At 42.0% G+C, this 18,844-nt stretch overlaps 1 protein-coding gene across 6 annotated transcripts in view; it reads right to left on the bottom strand.

Annotated features, from left to right (window-relative positions):
* nf1a (neurofibromin 1a) overlaps positions 1-18,844 on the bottom strand; it is a 145,937-nt gene that overhangs the window by 94,210 nt on the left and 32,883 nt on the right. For all 6 annotated transcript variants that reach the window (XM_030404119.1, XM_030404165.1, XM_030404137.1 and 3 more), the window contains 3 exons: positions 13,535-13,672; positions 13,306-13,419; positions 1,175-1,254 (listed from right to left, as the gene is read on the bottom strand). In XM_030404119.1, the coding sequence (XP_030259979.1) occupies positions 1,175-1,254; positions 13,306-13,419; positions 13,535-13,672 (332 nt within the window). The remainder of the gene's footprint in view (positions 1-1,174; positions 1,255-13,305; positions 13,420-13,534; positions 13,673-18,844) is intronic.

Here is an 18,844-nt window from a genome sequence, read left to right as displayed (position 1 = left end):
AGCCCACCCAGAGTTAACAAAATTATACAAACACGGGCTAGTAGCCACTGGTAACGATTAGTTAGCAAAATGTTCAGCTATGCGGTCATGAATTTACTGAAATGGTGAAAGCATCCTTCTAACTGTCATTCAGATACGCTCAGACTCAAGAATAATTACATACAGCAATTAGGCTACTAATTTAGATTATTTTTCTGAGGAACAGCTTGGATGATGCTTTCAACATTTCAGACAGAATTCATGAACACATATCTAAATATTCAGCTGACTAATAGTAAAGGTCATTAACCCATGTATGTATGTATGTATGTATGTATGTACTGCTCATTCGTGTTACCCGTGTTACCACTGTATTTATTTATGTTGTGAGTAATAACTTAATTTGTTTTACATTTCTTTAATCCCAACATTACAGAGTCACTTATAGTGAAATTTTAAAAATGGGTGTTTATTTGATTTCTTATCACATTATACTCTATAATTGTTATTTGTTCAAAATAGAGCTGGTTCAGTATTCAACAATGTTTATATAGAGTAGAAGAGAATAAAGCAATTGTCCATTCTGTTCTTAAATGGTACAAAGAGGTAACAAAAAGAGTCCCGGACAGATAAGCAGCATTGGTAAGATTAGGAGTCCTGCTAAAACTTTAATGAATCCCATCCCTACTTCCTAGTGTGACTCCTCGTGTACCAATCATGCCCACCGATCAGACGTGGCCCATGTTGGCAGCAATTCATATCGTTTTTTCATTAGATCAGTTAATATTTTGATGGTATATCAATGTGGTAATGCTCCATAACATGTTTTAAATCTATTACACAGTGAACATTGAACTGAAGCCTAACTTAAAAAAAACGAAAGAAAATCGCAATATCAATCAGAAAAATTTGATTTTGTTCCCGAAATAGTTCAGCCCTAGTTCCTAAGTTATCATTTTCACAAAAATGGGATGTCAGGATGGACAGACAGACAACCCAAGAGCATAAAACCTCCAGCCACAGCCACTGCTGGTGTGAAGGCATACAAATGCAAAGTGATCTAAAGACGCTGCAAAGTTACTGTGTCAACCTAACCAGAACATGATTGTTGAGTCACAGCAGACCACTGTGGTTCCATGGCTTTGACTGTGGACTAAAGCAAGGCATTTCTATAAGGAAATATAAAAAGAAGTACCTGATGTCCCAGAACGTCTCTATGGGAGCGTCAGGATTCCACAGCTCTATGGTCTCTGGCTGGTGCAGAACTAACAGAGCCTGGAAGGAGACAGGGAAGGAGATGGCAGAAGACAGGCGAAGAGAGAGAAGGAAGAAAAAAGAATCAGGGGGAGGAAACAAAACAATGGTTTGTGCTGAGTGGAGACTTTACAGTAAAAAATAAATTAATGCACAATAGCGAAATGTCATAAAATTATTCTTTAGACTTTAAAGCCTTGTTCAGAGCTCTGAAACATTAGATTTGTCTCTCGAATCAGATCCTTAAGACAGACCTGTCCACACTGTTACTTATCAGGGGTCTAATTTATGATTTTTGCATACGCACAAAACCGGGCCTTAAAGAGGCATATGCCACTTGACCATTAATATATTGTATTAGTGTAGATATATCACTCAGTATGATGCAAGTTGCCGTATTGTTTTTCTTTGTACTGTGTACTGCTGTCATGTGCACAGAGTGCACTGGAGACATCTGCACATATTGTGCTACAATCAATATTCAAAGTCAAAAGTGTTTATTGTCATGAGCACAGTAAAGAAACATGTTCTTAATTTTGCAATGAAATTCTTCCTTTGCTATCCACAGAATGCCAACAGTGTAATAAGAAATATACATACAACCGAAATATACAATATACAAAGTAAAGCACTTTTAAAGCACTTTTACACATGGCACATGTGTTAAATAAGAAATAGCAGCAACAATAATAATAATAAAACAGTGCAAATCTGAAGTCTGTGCAATTATGTATGTGCAAAAATGTAAACAGTCGGGACAGTTCTAAAAGAGATTAAACTCCTATCTGCTGTTAAGGGGTCTGATGGCAGTGGGAAAGAAAGAGTTATTTAGGCTGGTGGTCTTGGATTTAACACTTCTGTACCTCTGGCCTGAGGGTAGGAGTGTGAACAGTCCGTGCTGGGGGTGGGTGGGGTCTTTGAGGATGGAGGCAGCTCTCCAGTGGACTTTGTGGTGGTAGATGCTCTGCAGAGAGGGCAGTGGACTCCTGGTGATCTTCTCAGCAGTCTTTACTGCTCTCTGCAGGCGTTTGAGGTCCATAGCAGAGGTGATGCCGTACCACACTGTGATACAGGTGGTCAAGATGCTCTCAACAATGCAGCTGTAGAAGTTGCTGAGGATCTCAGGCGACATGCCAAACTTCCTCAGCCTCCTCAAAAAATACAGCTACTGTTGGGCCCTCTCAACCAGCTTTGTGGTGTTAAGTGAACAAGTGAGGTCCTCACTGATGTGGACGCCCAGGTATTTAAAGCTGCTCACCCTCTCTGCTTCAAGCTCCCGGATGTACAATGGCCGATGCGGTCTCCTCTTTCTTCCTCAAGTCCACCATCATCTCCTTCTTCTTGTCTGTGTTGAGGGTGAGGTTGTTGTCCTCACACCATGACACCAGGCTGGCCACCTCCCTCCTGTAGGCCGCTTCGCCCCCGCCAGTGATGCATTCTATCACTGCAGTGTCGTCCACAAACTTAAAGATGATGTTGTCTTTGTGGGGGGCGACACAGTCATGGGTGAACAGGGTGGCGAGGATGAGGCTGAGGACGCACCCCTGTGGTGTGCCAATGTTTGTGATGATGCTGATGAATATCTCTGTCTAATCGGCATCAAGCTGCAGGAAATTTGGAGACATTCACTTTTGGAAGTCATTCGGGCAATTGGACCAGTTAACAGTGATCTGATAGTGGTTTAAAGGGTCACACCACCAATCAAAGTCAACCCCCACCTTGTCAGGGATGTATCCACTGTCATGGATACCCTGGATGAGACCGCCTCCAGTGGGACGCCCAACATGAGGGCTGATGGTTTCCTCAATGGGTGGAGAGCTGTCACAGATGCAGGTGTTATCTTTACCCTAAGACTCAGGTGATGCCATGGGCACAGGCTTAGCACCATTAAAAATTCTAGACCTCATTCTGGGGACATGGCAAAAAGCAACACAAGGTAACATAATGTTAGACATAACGCATTGGTTGGTTGTCAGAAAAGGCCACCCATACATTTGATGTCTGGGCTCCCTATACCAAGAGATAACGCTATTTCAGTATCACCTTTTGTGAATGTACGACCTGTCCGACCACATGATAAGACTCTTAAAGGTATAGATCATTCAAACCTTCAAATCCTTTGGCCAGAGTTTAAATAGGCCCAATATTACAAATTGTTTATGTAGGCTTTCAATAGTTACAGCAAGAAGTTCTACATCATGTTGGAGTGTGGAGTTTGACGGGACTATTTGTACTACAACAAAAACAAAAACTTTGTTTAAAGGCCCTGAAAGCAAACTAGCCAACTAGTTAATTCTATCTCTTCAGCCATGATTCACTGTAAAGACCCATTGGTCAGCAGGCTCATATAAAATCAGCTGCTCTGATGCACTTCCATCAGTCTGGATTTGACGCTGTTACAGAGTGTGATGTTATGAGTGTGGTGTACCATCCAGACTTCAATCAGAAATCAATCTATACATATTGAGCTGCACATTTATCATATTTTAATAACATTTTCCAGTCGGCCGCCATCAGCCCATCAACTGACAACTGCCTATATATATGCGCAGGATGGGGCATTCTACTCCTCGCCCCCTGCACAAATTATCTGCGAATGCAGTCATGGAGGAGATAGTTGCAAAAAAGAAGATAACATCAAAAATGTTATTTTTTCTTTATTTTCTTAAATTTAAACCAGACTCAATCGACAAGCCGAAGGACCTACCCAAAGCAATTTGCCGTCTCTACAAATGTATGGTACTGGCTGTTACAACCCTAGAGGTCGTGTAAATGTTTCTATTGTTTGTGCCTGTCTCTGTTTCAATAACCCTCTGTTACCTGAGTGTGTGTGAGATTAGTAGCAGGTGTCTGAGTGATTGCAGGTTGTCTAGGGAGCTGATTGGTTCCTGCCTTGAAGACAGGAGTTTAAGGGCTGGCTGCTCCCAGTTCCTGTGAGCTCTCCTCTGTCATACTGCCAGCAAGTTTGACTGTGTGCGATATGCGTTTTAAATAAAACCTTTAAAAATGCGTTGCTGGACTTCCTGGAACATGGCGGAGAGTGTAGACGTTTAGCTAACAAGCTCTCCCAAGGCGGTTTAAAAAATCCACATTTAAATGTAACTCGACAGATGAAAGTAAGGCATGAGTGGAGGAAACAAACGAGGAAGCCGGAAAAACATTGAAAAGCCAAACAAAGCTGAAAAACAACTCGTAATGGAAGAAATCTCAGAGAGCGTTGCTAGCGCGACAAGAGCTGCTAGCTCTGCTCAAGCTAACATTAGCGAACACGAAGAAGATGTAGCAGAGAAAACTGACGGCCAAGGCCAGGCAGAGACCCTTTCGGGCTGGACTCGCCACAATCAGTAACGACATAAGAGAGCTTAAACAAGAGCTATGACAAGAGCTGATTACACTTAAAAGTCCAACTGAAACAAGAGGTGAAGGAAGAAATCAGTAGCCTCTGACAGGAAATTGACCGTAAGCTAAGTGAGGCCAGCAGCGACCTACAGGCACAAAAGACGGACATCGCCGAGGCCCAAACACGCATAATGGAGCTGGAAGAGTGGAAGGCGGACGAAATGTGAGAAAAAGAAAGTGACGAATCTCGAAGGGAGATCTAGGAGAAACAATATCCGAATTTTTGGCATACCGGAGGGCTCGATGCCAAATACCTGGAACAACTGCTAAAAACTGAACTCGAACTGCCTGAAGGGACTAATCTCCAGATTCAAAGAGCACACAGAGCCCTCGCCCCAAAACCGGGACCGGGTGCCGTTCCCAGGTCCATCGTGGCTAACTTTCTGCAGTTTGAGATGAAAGAAACAGTCTTGAAGAAGGCATGGCAGAAGAAAATGCAGGTGGGCGGAAAACAAGTTTTCTTTGACCATGATTAACCCACTGAAATTGTCCAGAAACGGAAGACCTGTGTGGGCATCAAGAAAGTGTTAAAGGAAAAAGGAATCCGTTTCCAGACACCGCTCACAAAAATACAGATTCACTGGAACAACGGTGTGAGGACGTATGGAAGCGCCAGAAAAGCGGCACGAGACATGCAGGAAAGAGGCTACACCGTGGACAAGCCAGGCGAGGACACCAAACCTGCTGCCGGCGGGAGGACGCAAGGAGTGCCGGAGTGGCAGCGAGTGACAGGACAAAGTTGGAGCCGGGATACAGCGCACCGAGCGAGACAAAAACTACAAGATTTTAAAGAGGCTTTGATGGGGGAAAAACTGACCTGAGACAATACAGGTATGGACAATGACAAATAACACAATCTGACAGAGGAAAAGAGATGATGAAAGGTCTGAAAAGCAGCAAACATTATCTGTAGATTATTGAACGGGACCTTGTCCACATATTGGATTTTAACGACTGATTCAGAAAAATAGATCCACAGTGGGGTTATCTGATCAGGCTTCCTTTTTTATTTTTATTTTTATCTATTTTTATTAAAAGCTAAAAAGAGCCGACTGGGAGTGGTCAGGTTACTTGAGTTGGACTTATCTAGACGCTATGGAGCACCGAGAGCCGGGCTCAGTTTTAGGTCTAGGAAGGGGCCCTTTCTTTGAGATGAGGATTTCCCCTTCACCCAACAACGGGGATTTGGGGAGGAAGGAGCGACCCCCCCCCCAACCACCTTTTGAAGCTATTTTTTCCAGATTTCTAATATGTTACCAATTGTTGTTGTTGAGTGTGTTGCTCAGAACTGTTTGGGAGTGCACTTTCTGGGAGTAGTAATACATAATGTCATCTAACAATGTCAAAATAATGTCGCTGAACGTAAACGGTCTGAACATACTAAAGAAAAAAAAGAGGGTTATGACAAAACTGAAGAAGGAAAAAGTACAAACTATATTTTTACAGGAGACTCATCTAACACAGACAGAGCACAATAAACTTAAAAGATATGGCTCCAGGAATCTATATTATAGTTCATACAAAGGGGGATGCCAAAGAGGGGTTGTAACTTTAATATCAAACACCATTCAATTTGACTGTGAGAAACAGCTCAAAGATAGGGAGGGGAGATATGTTATAGTAAAGGGTAGATTAGAAAACGAACCAATAACATTGATAAATATATATTCACCCCCTGAGAGCAATAAAAAATTCTTTAAATCCTTGTTTGATGTAATAGCCGCTGAAGCAGAGGGAATCTTAATATGCGGGGGGGGGGGGGGGGATTTAAATGTTATTATGAACTAGGGCTGCACGAAAAATCGTTAAAAAATCTCGATTCACACATACACGTGATCTCATTTCCACACATGGCGATTCTGAAGCATTTTATATCTCGAGCTGAATCACAAACAAATGCTCCTATTTTCCTCCCGGATTTTTTGAAGCGCCCCCAAACGCAGCACTTGATTCAGTGGAGGAAGCCCGCCTTCAGTTGAGTGTTTGGAAGGAGTGAGAGCGAGAAGCCGTTTTTAGACAGGGCAGCAAGCCGCCAATCTGCCCGTCCTTTTGGCGGCTAGGTCCGCGGTTTTAGACAGAGGGCGGCAAATTGAGGGTCTGTTTTGGTCCGCCAATTTGCCGCCTCGGAGGGTCCACTTATTTCCACCTCGCCTGCTAGATGGGCAACTGGACAGCCACTGAGATACGGGAGATGCTAGTGTCTCCTGGATCTCTAGCTTGTTGTTGTAGCCCAAGCTAGGAACGGTCGCTACTTTCAAATTAAAAGCCCCCCGCTAAGAACCCAGTTCTAAACTCCAATGGGGTGCAATGTAAAGCTCTTATTTTGAAGACAAATTCGTTGTCAATTGTTCACAGGCCAACTTCGGGCTTCACGTCACGTCACATGTTTACGCCTTCCTCTGAGGCGGCTTTTGGAAAAGGAGGAATAATACGCCTCCGTTTTAGAAAGCTGACCACAGCAGCTATCACATATCACCTAGCCAAGGATACGGCCCCAATAAACACTGTACAACATGAGGGATTAAAGGATGCCCTCTCATCTTGGAGACTATTTTTTTTTTTTTTTTTTACTTTTGTAAAAATAATTTCTCATCCAATGATAGAACTTCAACAAAACAAAAAAAAACATTGCTTTGGCAGAGGCATAGTAGTATGCCTCTGCCATACTACAATGTTTTTTTTTGTTTTGTTCAAGTTCATCAGTGCAATAAACATTTTGTGAAAAAAATCGTGCCAGAGAATCATGATCTCAATTCTAAGCAAAAAAATCGTGATTCTCATTTTTTCCAGAATTGTGCAGCCCTATTATGAACCATAAAATGGATACAACAAGCCACAAAAGGAATAAAGGGCAGTTAACGAGATTTATAAACATTTCACTGGAGGAGATGGGAATGGTAGACGTATGGAGAAACGTTCATCCACTGCTTAAGGATTTTACACATTATTCAGCTGCACATAAAGTTCATTCACGGATAGATTACTTCCTGGTATATCAGAGTGATAGCTTCAGAGTGAAGGAATGTGAGATCGGGGCTACAGATGTGTCAGATCATAACCCTCTCTACCTGAAAATTAATATAAACAACAGGAAAAGACACACAGTATGGAGACTCAATGTAGGAATTTTGAATAATGAACAAAGAAAAGAGAAAGTAAAAGCAGAAATAAAAAGATATATTTAGGAAAATAACAATGGAGAGGTAGACCCGCCAATATTGTGGGATGCCATGAAGGCTGTCATTAGGGGGAAACTTATAGCTGAAACAGCACATGTAAAAAGAGTTAAATTAGAGGCATATAAAAAGTATACAGATAATCTGAGGGAATCGGAACAGAAATATCAGAATACAAAGGATACAAAAACTTATCAACAGATCAAGACACTGAAAAAAAGATAAATGACTTGTTATTGGAAGAAGTTGAAAAAAGGTATACGTTTCTGAAACAGAACTACTATGAAGCAGGCTTGAAGGCCACTAAACTGCTAGCAAAAAGAATACGAAAACAACAAGTGCTAAGCAACATATGTAAAATCAGAGATCCAAATACAAGTGAGATAACCCACAACCCAGAGGAGATAGAGAAAATCTTTCAGAGATACTATGGGGAACTATATACACAGCCTGACTCTGTAGATGTAGAGGAAATGAGAGTGTTTCTGAATTCATTACACCTGCCATCAATCAGTAATATCCAAAATGATAGGCTAACGGCTGATATAACAATGGAAGAGGTAAATAATGCAATAAGTAAAAGTATAAAAAAAAAAAAGTAAAAAATAATAAATCTCCGGGCAGCGATGGCTACCCCGTAGAGTGGTACAAAGTGTTCAAGGATGAGCTCACACCACTACTCTCCGTCCTGGACTGAAGCAATCATTACGGTCATCCATAAACAAGGAAGAGACAAGGAGCACTGTGGGAATTACGAGCCAATTATGTTGCTAAACGTGGATTATAAAATATACACTACAATTATTTCTAAACGACACTTTCATAAAAGAAATGGTCGAGGAAGATCAAACAGGATTTATAAGCGGAAGGCAAGCACTGGACAATACCAGAAGAACTCTACATATCGTGGATGAAGCGCAACAGAAAAAACAAAGCATTATAATAGTAAGTATCGACGCAGAGAAAGCGTTCGATTGTGTGAACTGGAGTTTTTTATATCAAGTGCTACAACGATTTGGATTTAACAGTACAATGCATAAAGACTCTATATCAACAGCCCACCCCAAAATTTAAATAAACGGAAGTCTGACTGACAAAATTAACTTGCAAAGATCTACCAGACAGGGTTGTTGCCTATCACCCACTTTGTTTGCTCTTTTCGTAGAACCGTTGGCACAAGCAGTCAGTCAGAACGAAGAACTGGAGGGAGTAATGGTGAACGGAACATAACACAAAATAGGACTTTTTGCAGATGATGTCATAGCCTTCTTAGAAAAACCAAACAAGTCATTCCCTGCACTGATGAAACTTTTAGAAACGTACAGATACCTCTCAGGATATAAAGTAAATATTTCGAAAACACAGATTCTACCACTTAACTACATTCCATCAAAAGAGATCCAGGAGTCATATCATCTTAGTTGGAACCTAAAAAAAATAAAATATCTGGGGGTCTCCATCACTACAGGATTACCTAAACTATACAAAGAAAACTACGATAAAATAAGCCAAGAGATACAAAAAGACATTGGAAGATGGGCCACTCTGCCGCTAGATTTTAACTCGAGAATTGAAAAAATTAAAACGAACTTGCTACCTAGGATCCTCTATTAATTTCACTCTCTACCAGTGGAGGTTCCTCAAACCCAGTTTGTGACTTGGAACAGAATAATATCAAGGTTTATCTGGGCAGGTAAAAAACCTAGAATTAGATTTGAAACTCTCCAGCTGCCAAAAGACAAAGGGGGAATGGGTCTGCCAAGTCTGAAAGAATATTACTTTGCAGCCCAGCTGAGATATCTACTTTGCTGGTGTAAACTAGACTACACAGCAAAGTGGAAAGAAATGGAGAAAGAGTTTGGAGGATACCCAATTCAGAGTTTGATGGGAGATAAAGAAGCATACAATAAAATTACAATTAAAATGGACTCAATTACACTGTTCACTCTGGAATTATGGTATAAAATTAATAAAAAATATGGGATGAATAAGGACATACATTTGTTAAAGTGGGTTGCATCTGACAGCAATTTTAAGCCTGCCAGATACGATAAGGGATTCAAACAATGGGAAATTAAGGGCATTACAGCTTGGTGCACGCTAGAGAAAGATGGGGGGCTGGAGAGTTTTCAGAACATGAGAGTCAAATATGATCTGAGTAAACATGAATTCTATAGATACATACAACTAAGATTATTACAGGAAAGAAATCAAGATGGAACCCTCCACGGAAGTGAACGGTGTGATACAAACAATAATTAGTATTTAGGATACCAAAATTAGAATGATATCAGCACTGTACCAAAATTTGACAAGAAACAAGAATACAACTAGTTATATAAAAGAAAAGTGGGAGTCAGAGTTAAACATAGACATTTCGGACATAGATTGGTTAAATATGTGGAAAATACATCAAACATTCGCGGATGTGGAGGGAGTTCTCTTGGAAAAATTTGATCCGATTCTTTATCACGCCCAAGGTCAAGAGTAATTATCTGAGTGTGAATCTACCATGCTGGAGAGAATGTGGGGCATTAAGCTCAGGTCATTCACATGTATTTTGGAAATGCGATAAGGACAACTGTTTTGGAAGACGGTACATAAAACTTTGCAAGAGGTGTTGAGATATAAGATCCCTATGCAGGGATGTGATTGGACAACGAAAAAAAAGGGGGGGCTGGTATGTAACGCTGTTACTGTGATGATACATGACACTTTAATATTGAATCTGTGTCTATAATAACCACACCCTGACATGTAAATGTGACATCTGTCTTGGTTCATTTAATTTAACTTAAAATTTGGACAACTGACTGCATAATATATGAATCAGAAACAGATTTGGTTTACAGCAGCTCCCATTCAAAGTCAGAAATATGCAGAAAAATGGTAGCCGTAATAAAAATGATAATAATAATAAACTATATATATGCTGCATATTTATAATAGAAGCCTACTGCAACTGTACTTTTTTCTTACCATTAAATGTTATTTTATACATTATCATATTCTATAATGTTCTGTCATGGAGTACATCACTTCACTGCTAACAGAAAAGAAAGCAGCTCACTGCCAGTTACAGCTTCTTATCGTGATCTGCAGTCTTTGTTAATTTTTTGTCATGATAGCTATTATTAGTACTTAGATTATCAAAAATCCCAGTTACATGTCAGGATGTGGTTATTATAGACAGATTCACTATTTAACTGTCATGTATCATCACATTAACAGTGTTACATACATTAGCAGCTGTAAACACATAAACACATTATAAAACACATCATGTGGTCCCCTTTAAGCGCGGGGTGCAGGTGTATATTTTGGTAAATAACCGCCAGTTCCAAATTAATGCCGAGTGTAATTTATTAAAAAAAAACAAAAAACAAAAACCATCAAGGAAGAAGACGTGACCACTGACACTGCACGATTTTTTTCTTCGCCTTTTTCACGTAGCAGTCATCACACTGATGATCGCCATGGCTCCGGTGCAGCAAACTTTCTGTCTTAAAATATGCAGAGGAAAACTCGGGAGAAGCAGCCGCTAGATGTTTCTCTGTCGACCCCAAGAGAGGGAGAGACGGGCGAAAAAATAAAACAGAGCTTCAGTGTCTGCCTGAGGAGGACAGCAACAGGGCCAGACTGCCTGCTGGAGGGAAGAAGAAGGCTAACGAGGAGCCTGAGATAAACATGCGGGGATGAGTTATCAGCAAACAGGCACGCCACGAGAGAGTGTCCCGCAAAATGATCAGGGTGATGGAGAAACAAATGTACGCCACCGTGAGTGACAGCAGAGGTGAGGAGTTTCCAGCGAGTGCTGGTTGGATAAATCGTTTCCTCCGCCACAACAACTTCACTGGCAGAAGACAACTATTGCCCAGAAAGATGCCAGAGAATTCACCGCGAAGCTGGAGAAGTTTGTGACATTTTCATCCCGGATTTTTGTGAGGAAGGAAATAAACGCCTGGTCTGTTAAAACCTACTGGTGGTTAATGGCGGCCTGGCGACCTGGAAAAACTGACACATCTTAAGATTTCAAGAAACACAACTGGAGGAAAAATGGCTGAAATGGACATTTTTCAGTAGATTTTTCAAAAATCAATAAAAATTGAAGTGAAAAAAAAATAATTTAAAAAATGCTTTGCTGCTGGAGGTGTCGCATTTTTCTAGCAGTTTTGAACTTGAATATAGGTAAAAGTTATTCCCAACTCTTCAGCGCAAGTGGCGGAGCTGCACTGCTCATCAACATGCTCAGGCAACTTGCACATAAAGCCCCGTTCCCAAGAGGGTCTGCAGGCATTTCTTTGCGATGGTCAGTTCTGCTCCTCCTCGACTGATGTTGGCGCTTCCATGTTAACCATTTACGACATGGAGCAAACGGCCACAGGTCGGACTCAAAATCTGGGCTGCTGCAGCGAGGGCCGAGCCTCTGTACATGGGACGTGCACTCTACCAACTGAGCTACCCTTGCGCCCCTTGTCTTCCTATGATTTCCCTCTTCTGAGCACACTGACTTAATTAAAGTGAAAAACCATGTTTCTGGAGTTCCACTTTAATGTACAGATAGTACACATACAGTATATTCTTAATGCCCTTAAATGTGTCATTTGTAAAATATGTTAAGAACTTGAAGGTTGCTCCAAAACTATAGGGAACACACAAATCACCAAAATCTCCGACAACTGCTGTTCTTTTCCAGCTATGCATGGTTGTAGCTAGCTACCATTAGCTAAATTGCAAGCTTATGGCTTAGTTAGCCATAGAGGCAAAGTTGCGGTAGAGTTTGCCTGGCCCAGGCTTGGATCACCAGACTATGACTGATATTAGAAGACATGGCAGGCGGGCGCAGGAGAAGCATGAAGCAGCAAAGGTGAGAGAGAGAGTTGGACATCAGGCATGTAGAGCTGGGATATTTTTATATCTTACTTTCTGAACTGAGGACTTATTTTAAACCAATCAGAGGTTATTGTGGAAAACCAAATGTTTGAATGAATTGTGTTTGCAGCTATTCCGAGTTCAGTAGAGAACCTTGAACTCAGATGGTTCATAATTTGTGTAAAAATATGTCATTTCCATTTATTACGGTGAAAACTAAGAGGCTTGAGGAACGTAGTAAACTTGCCCGCTATATCTCTCCCAGGTAAAGCTCAATTTTTGAGGTACCAATTGGTATTAAAATTTGGACGGGCTGGGGCTAGCTGGTTAACATGTCAACTTCAGTAAACCTTTCTACAACTCTGTAAATACATGCGATTTATTGTGTTTACATTTGCCCTTGTATTTTATATTATTTTGTATTTGTACTTAAATGTACCCGCTGCCATGATGACCTAATTTCCCCTTGGGGATTAATAAAGCTTTATTGAGAAACTGTAACTGAAAAACAAGAAAACACCTCTTCTTCCAAGTCAAAATTTGACTAATTGTGCCCTTGTCCTCTGTCATGAAAATAAGAGGTATTAGTTGCACATTAAGTGAATGAGTGGGTTTTTATGCTGACCTCCATGGCTTCTTGTGACAGCTGGGTGGTGTTGGTTAGAGGCACTAGCTGCACCAGGCCAGTGATGAGCTCTGCTGTGCTGCTCTGCATCTCTGGAGCTTGCTTCACCGGGTTCTAATAAACAAAATACACGCGTACACACAGACACAAGGACACACAGGATTAGGAGCAAGTTCAAAAATGTAACTGGGTATATCTGCGTGTGATCTGAATGTGGTGGCAGCCTCACATGCAACATGAGTTTGGGGTCAGCGTGAATGAGTTTGACCAGAGCAAGAAGGAGGCACTTATAACTTCGAGTGTCAAGTTCTGTGGCTTTCTCTTTGAATTTAAGGCTGGTGGTCATCTTCCCTTTGAATGTTAAACTCTGTGGGGAGGCAAAAGACAACAGAGAAGATTCGTATTAGATTCAAACACATAGCTTTCAAACTACATTTTAGCATCCAAAGAATATGTTAGCTGGGACAGGATGAATTCCAGCTGTTTCCAGTCTGAATGAATTCAGTGAAATTAACTTCTGAGTAGAATTTAATTATGTTGACATTTGTACTCATTTAATATAAGAGCAAACACAATGTTACAGAAAAATATCATAGACGTCTGAAAGTACAAACAGGGATGCAGGAAAGTATATTTCAAACAACACACTAGTAGCTACAAAATTACTGGGAGCTGAACAGAGACAAAAAAACAAAACAAGTTTGTTTGAGAGGGTGACAGGCGTCGACACAGGCTGGCCGCAGTTGCGAGATGTCACTGCAACCTGCTTGGGCTCCAATCCAGAGAGGATTTATTTATTAGAGAGGATTTATTACTACTTATGCCATTGTTTTGTACCGTACAAACATGTAAGGTCACCTGTTTTTTTATGACAATAGAAAAGTGAGTGAAAAAATCCTAAACTCGGGGTGTGTTTTTTGGTCAACTTTCTAAAATGTATTATATTATAACGTTGCTAGTAGAGTGGGAACAAAAGAGAGAGAAACAATTTAAGTGAAACATTGATTTTTCGAGTCTCATTCTCGGGTCATCAAGCCAAATTAATCTCAACAAAAACTTTGTTAAATGCAATGTCATTATCAGTGTTATCAAATTACTTTCAAAATGTCACATTTTAACTTTGTCTAGTTCCTATTATTTCAAAGTAATACATTACTATATAATATTACTGTCTGTGTAGATAAATATGTTACTAACTGAACTACTTTTGTGTTACTTTTACCAAAAGCTCAGAAATACCACTATGCATTATAAAATGGAAGAAGTTAATATTGTTTCTCTAATTAACTTCTATTCTCTCTATCTCTATTGGCTATAAAACCTTTAACTATCATTCAAAACTCATCAACTCAACTGAATCAGCTGCATTTAGCTGCAAAATCAACTGGAAAAAGACATCCTAAAGCTCAAACTACAGGAGTATCAGACTGATTTAGACCCAGAAAATTTGGACGACTAGGATTGTCATTATGTCAGTACCACCATAGCATCCATGAGAGATATCCCATAGCTGACGGTGTTGCCAAGCAACGGTAAACAACCTTAGCCCTTGAAGCTACAGCTCCTAGCATACTACTACTGGCAGATAATAAAACCGACAGCTAAAATATCATCTCCTGCTCTCATCTTCTTAACAATTTTATCATCCAGACTAATTTCTTACTGCAAAGTATTAACATTGCTACAGCAAGATGTCTCAATTTATTTACATTTAAGATCACATGAGAGAAATAAGGTGATGTGCTGCATGGGATTTTAAAAGTCCTGTAGCGAGAGCCCAGCTCAAGGCAGTTTGTGAGGTTGACCTTCGCACCACAACACATTGCAATTGTTTGGCTCCCATGCAACCCATCAGCTCATTCAAAATAAGCACACCTCTCTCTCACTCATGTAAGGAGGGCGTTTTGGTAAGATACCTAACTCATGTTATCAGAGAACTGGGGTTACCTTTTAACCTAAGGTTCTCTTTCAGTCGCCTGGTATCTCACTATGGGGATATACTGAACATGGGGCACTGAGGCGCTTGAGGTGTACAGATCCATAGGGGGGGGGGTGACCATAACGTGCCTAAATCTGATTGATTAACTCCGGATGGACTTTCCATTACCCACGAAGAGCATTACCTCTGGAAAGCAAGCCTCCCCAACAGTTCCAAAGTCCCAGGAGGTGAGTGTCTCTCAGTGACAGGTGGTGCACACTGCTCCACAAAATCAGACTGTGAGCCAGTGTGTACAGCTGCGGGGACCGAAGTTCACCCTGACGGTTGATGTATGTTACAATATGACGTATTGAGCTTCCACTGATGAACTGCTACCACACATTCAGAAAGACCCTTACGTGAGTGGTCCAGGCTGAGGGATGCAACCCAACGTTGAAAGCCCCTCAGGTATAGACAGCCTAATGGGATGACAACTACAGCTGATGCATCAGTCCCAGTAGCTGTTGGCATCTTCTGAAGGGTAACAACTTTACCCTGTGGAATTCTCTCTGCTGACAGGTGAGCTCTGAGGGATACCGAGTCAAGAGTCAGAGCAAAGAGAAAGATTATCCGACTGAGTCAGAATGCTCTTTTCCTGATTCACTCTGAACCCTATGCTCTCCAGGTGCAGCAGGAGCAACTCTGTGTGCTCCAGTGCCTCCTGACTAGACTCCGCAGCCAGAAGCCAGTCCTAGATGTATGATGCATTGTAGCAATGTGTATGCCCTGCTTCCTGAGAGTTGGGCTCAAGGAGAGCCCGTACAGCAGGACCAATATACTCGTAGATTGTGCCCTGGAAGGCAAATCTCAGGAACTTCCTGTGAGGGGTATATATTTTTTATTGTGATATGCGTCCTTCAGGTCGACTGAAGTGAACCAGTCACCTGGGCACACAAAACACAGCAGGGCAGTGTGTGTCCACATTCTGAAACTGTAAGACGTGAGGTGTCTGTTCGGGGCCCATAGGTCGAGGATCAGTCGCAGTCCCCCCAAGCATGGGAATGAACAATCCCCATGAATCGACGTGGGGCAATGGCAAACTGGGGGTGGATCCCATCTACTGTCTACTGACTGTCCCGACCACCCAAGCTGACGCCCCAGTTTCCTGCCCTCTTTCTTTGCAATAAGTCACAGTAGCTCCTGCCACTGGAGTGTGGGAGGCACAGAGGGATTCTTACATTGTTAATCAACAGTGTATTATTTTGTGCATTTTTTTGTATGCATTAGTACACTTGGCAACATGCATGGCTGCACTGGGGACAACATTTGGGATACATGAGAGCACTGTGAGACATACAGGGAGCATGTGAATGGCTACAGCTGGTGAAGTCTCTCTTCTTTTTCATGGGGCAGGAAATTGTAGGGACCAACTTGGGCCCTGTAAGCAGTAGGGGTGTTCCAACAAGGGTACCTCACGATTCGATTAGATTATGGGAGCTTCGATTCTTCGATTCTTCGATTATAACTATTGTCGATTCGATTGTTGGTGCCACGATTCTTCAATTATTGTGATTTTTAATGCTTTTTTTCCATACAAGATTGATTTTGTCTTCATCTGTGGCTACATTTGTAAATAAATAGCCTATCAATTAGCTCAGTTCCTCTAAAACTACACTCATTAAGTTAATAACAAGGTTTTTTGAACAGGTGACTTGTATTTTTCAAAGACACAAAATATTTGATGTAAACATTTGCACTTTGACCTACTTAACTTTGAGCAGGGAAAGCTCCGCTTGCACGAGAGCCCCCACTATTGGCGGAAAACACTGAAAACAGCAAATCGCGTAGGTCTTGTCAGTCGTCTTGTTTGCTCTCTCATAAAATCCAAAGTGCTTCCACACGGTTGCAGTGAACCCCAGTGGCGAGAGAATCGGCCGCTGTTTGGGGGCTGCTAAAGCTGTTGCCATTTTGCAAAGAAACTAACGTTACTGCTCCCTTTGTTGTGGTCCCACTCGCTAAACAGTCCAGGCAGTGCGCGCCAAGGTTCCGGTTACGTGGTTTTTGTTCCGGTCTTGCAGCAAAGCATCAACGTTAATTAACCGGTGCCAAACCATCGCCATGTGACGCATCGCGATGCATCGCCACATCGATGAATTGCACCCACCTCTAGTAAGCAGCAGGGAGGCTACACTCTGGACCAGATTCAGGAACAAAGCTGAGAGAGGTGAACTTGATTGAATAGGCCTGCTTCCTCCTCCTCGCTCCCTGGGAGGGTGGAGGGGCCCCCTGAGCTGCCAACGAAGCAAAAGATTTTCTTGGGCAGGGCCTCTTGCTTTGGGGTCTGGGTTGATTCTGTGCTGGTGGCTGAGGAGCTGGGCATCTGGGGATCTTGAAGTCCATGCCAATGGACTGCTGGGTCACAGCTGTAATAAAGACCTGGTGGGGGTGGGAGCGTTTCTTTCATGTAAGGCAGAGCTTCTCCCTCTGTCTTCTTCTCCTCACACTGCTGTTGCATGCCTGCAACAGACTGGGGGGGGCATGTGGTAAAATCCTTTTTCCTTCATGTCCACACAATCAAAGGCTGACCCAGCCTGGACAGGGTGAGCAGCAGAGAAGGAATTCTGCCAATAGGACATAATCTCCTCCAAACATTCAGGGACGATGGGTAGGTGCTGCCTGGCAGCCCATTTTGCTTTTGGCAGCCTCTTTCCCTCATAGTGGGACACTGAGGTTTCGCTACCTTCAGCCATGGGGATATCTAGCTTTTCAGCTGCCCTTCTTCATATTTCATACAATCAGTGCCTCCAGTTAGTGGGGGAGAGGCCCTGTCTGGTGCAAAGGCAGAATCATCATCGTCTTGCCCTCTGGAGGGAATAGTGTCAGATGACACATCTGAGTCATCTGACTCTTCTTCATTGTCCAACAGTGAGCTGAAATATTTAGCTGGCAGGCAAACATCAAATCCCTGGGGCAGGGAAGCGAGCCCCAGCTCAAACCTGGCATGGCGGAGACCTCACCCTCGAGCCACCACTGTTGTCAACAGAGGGTCCCTGGTGCCAAGGCTAGTGGTTTTGCTGCTTGGCAACAGGCTAACAGGTGAGCTACGGTTAGATGTACCATTACACGACACAGAAAAATTAGCGCCCACTGATCGAGTGGTTAGCTCAATCTCTGGACAGTTTAGTGAATAGTCCCTTTGCCAATAATGTTGGGAGAAGTGTTTTTGAAAGAGCTGATGAAGATGTATCAAGAGGCAGAGGAGTGTATCCCATAGTGAGATACCGAGTTTGAAAGAGTACTCGCTATTTTTCAAAAGCGGACATCTCTGGGCACATTTTCATCTGAGGTCAACGTCTGCAGCCATAAATAATAACCGTTACAGCAAGCCCAGATAATCAGGCAAGATCTGGGGAGGTAGTCAACTTTATCACTCAACTCAGAGAGGTGTGTGCAGCAGACTCAATAAATGCCTTATCGTAAAGTTGCCATGTGAAAAAAATATTATTGTAGATTACAACAAACATGTAAAGCACTGCAGATGTATAAATGTTCTGTTTTTGTAATGTTTATGTACTGAAAAGAAAATATTTTGTAGACTACTGTAGTCTGATTATTGGAGGG

This window comes from Sparus aurata, chromosome 2 (assembly GCF_900880675.1).
Source record: "Sparus aurata chromosome 2, fSpaAur1.1, whole genome shotgun sequence".
NCBI lineage: Eukaryota > Metazoa > Chordata > Actinopteri > Spariformes > Sparidae > Sparus > Sparus aurata.
The sequence above is the reverse complement of the archived record's forward strand: the minus strand, read 5'-3'. Positions and strand labels throughout refer to the sequence as shown.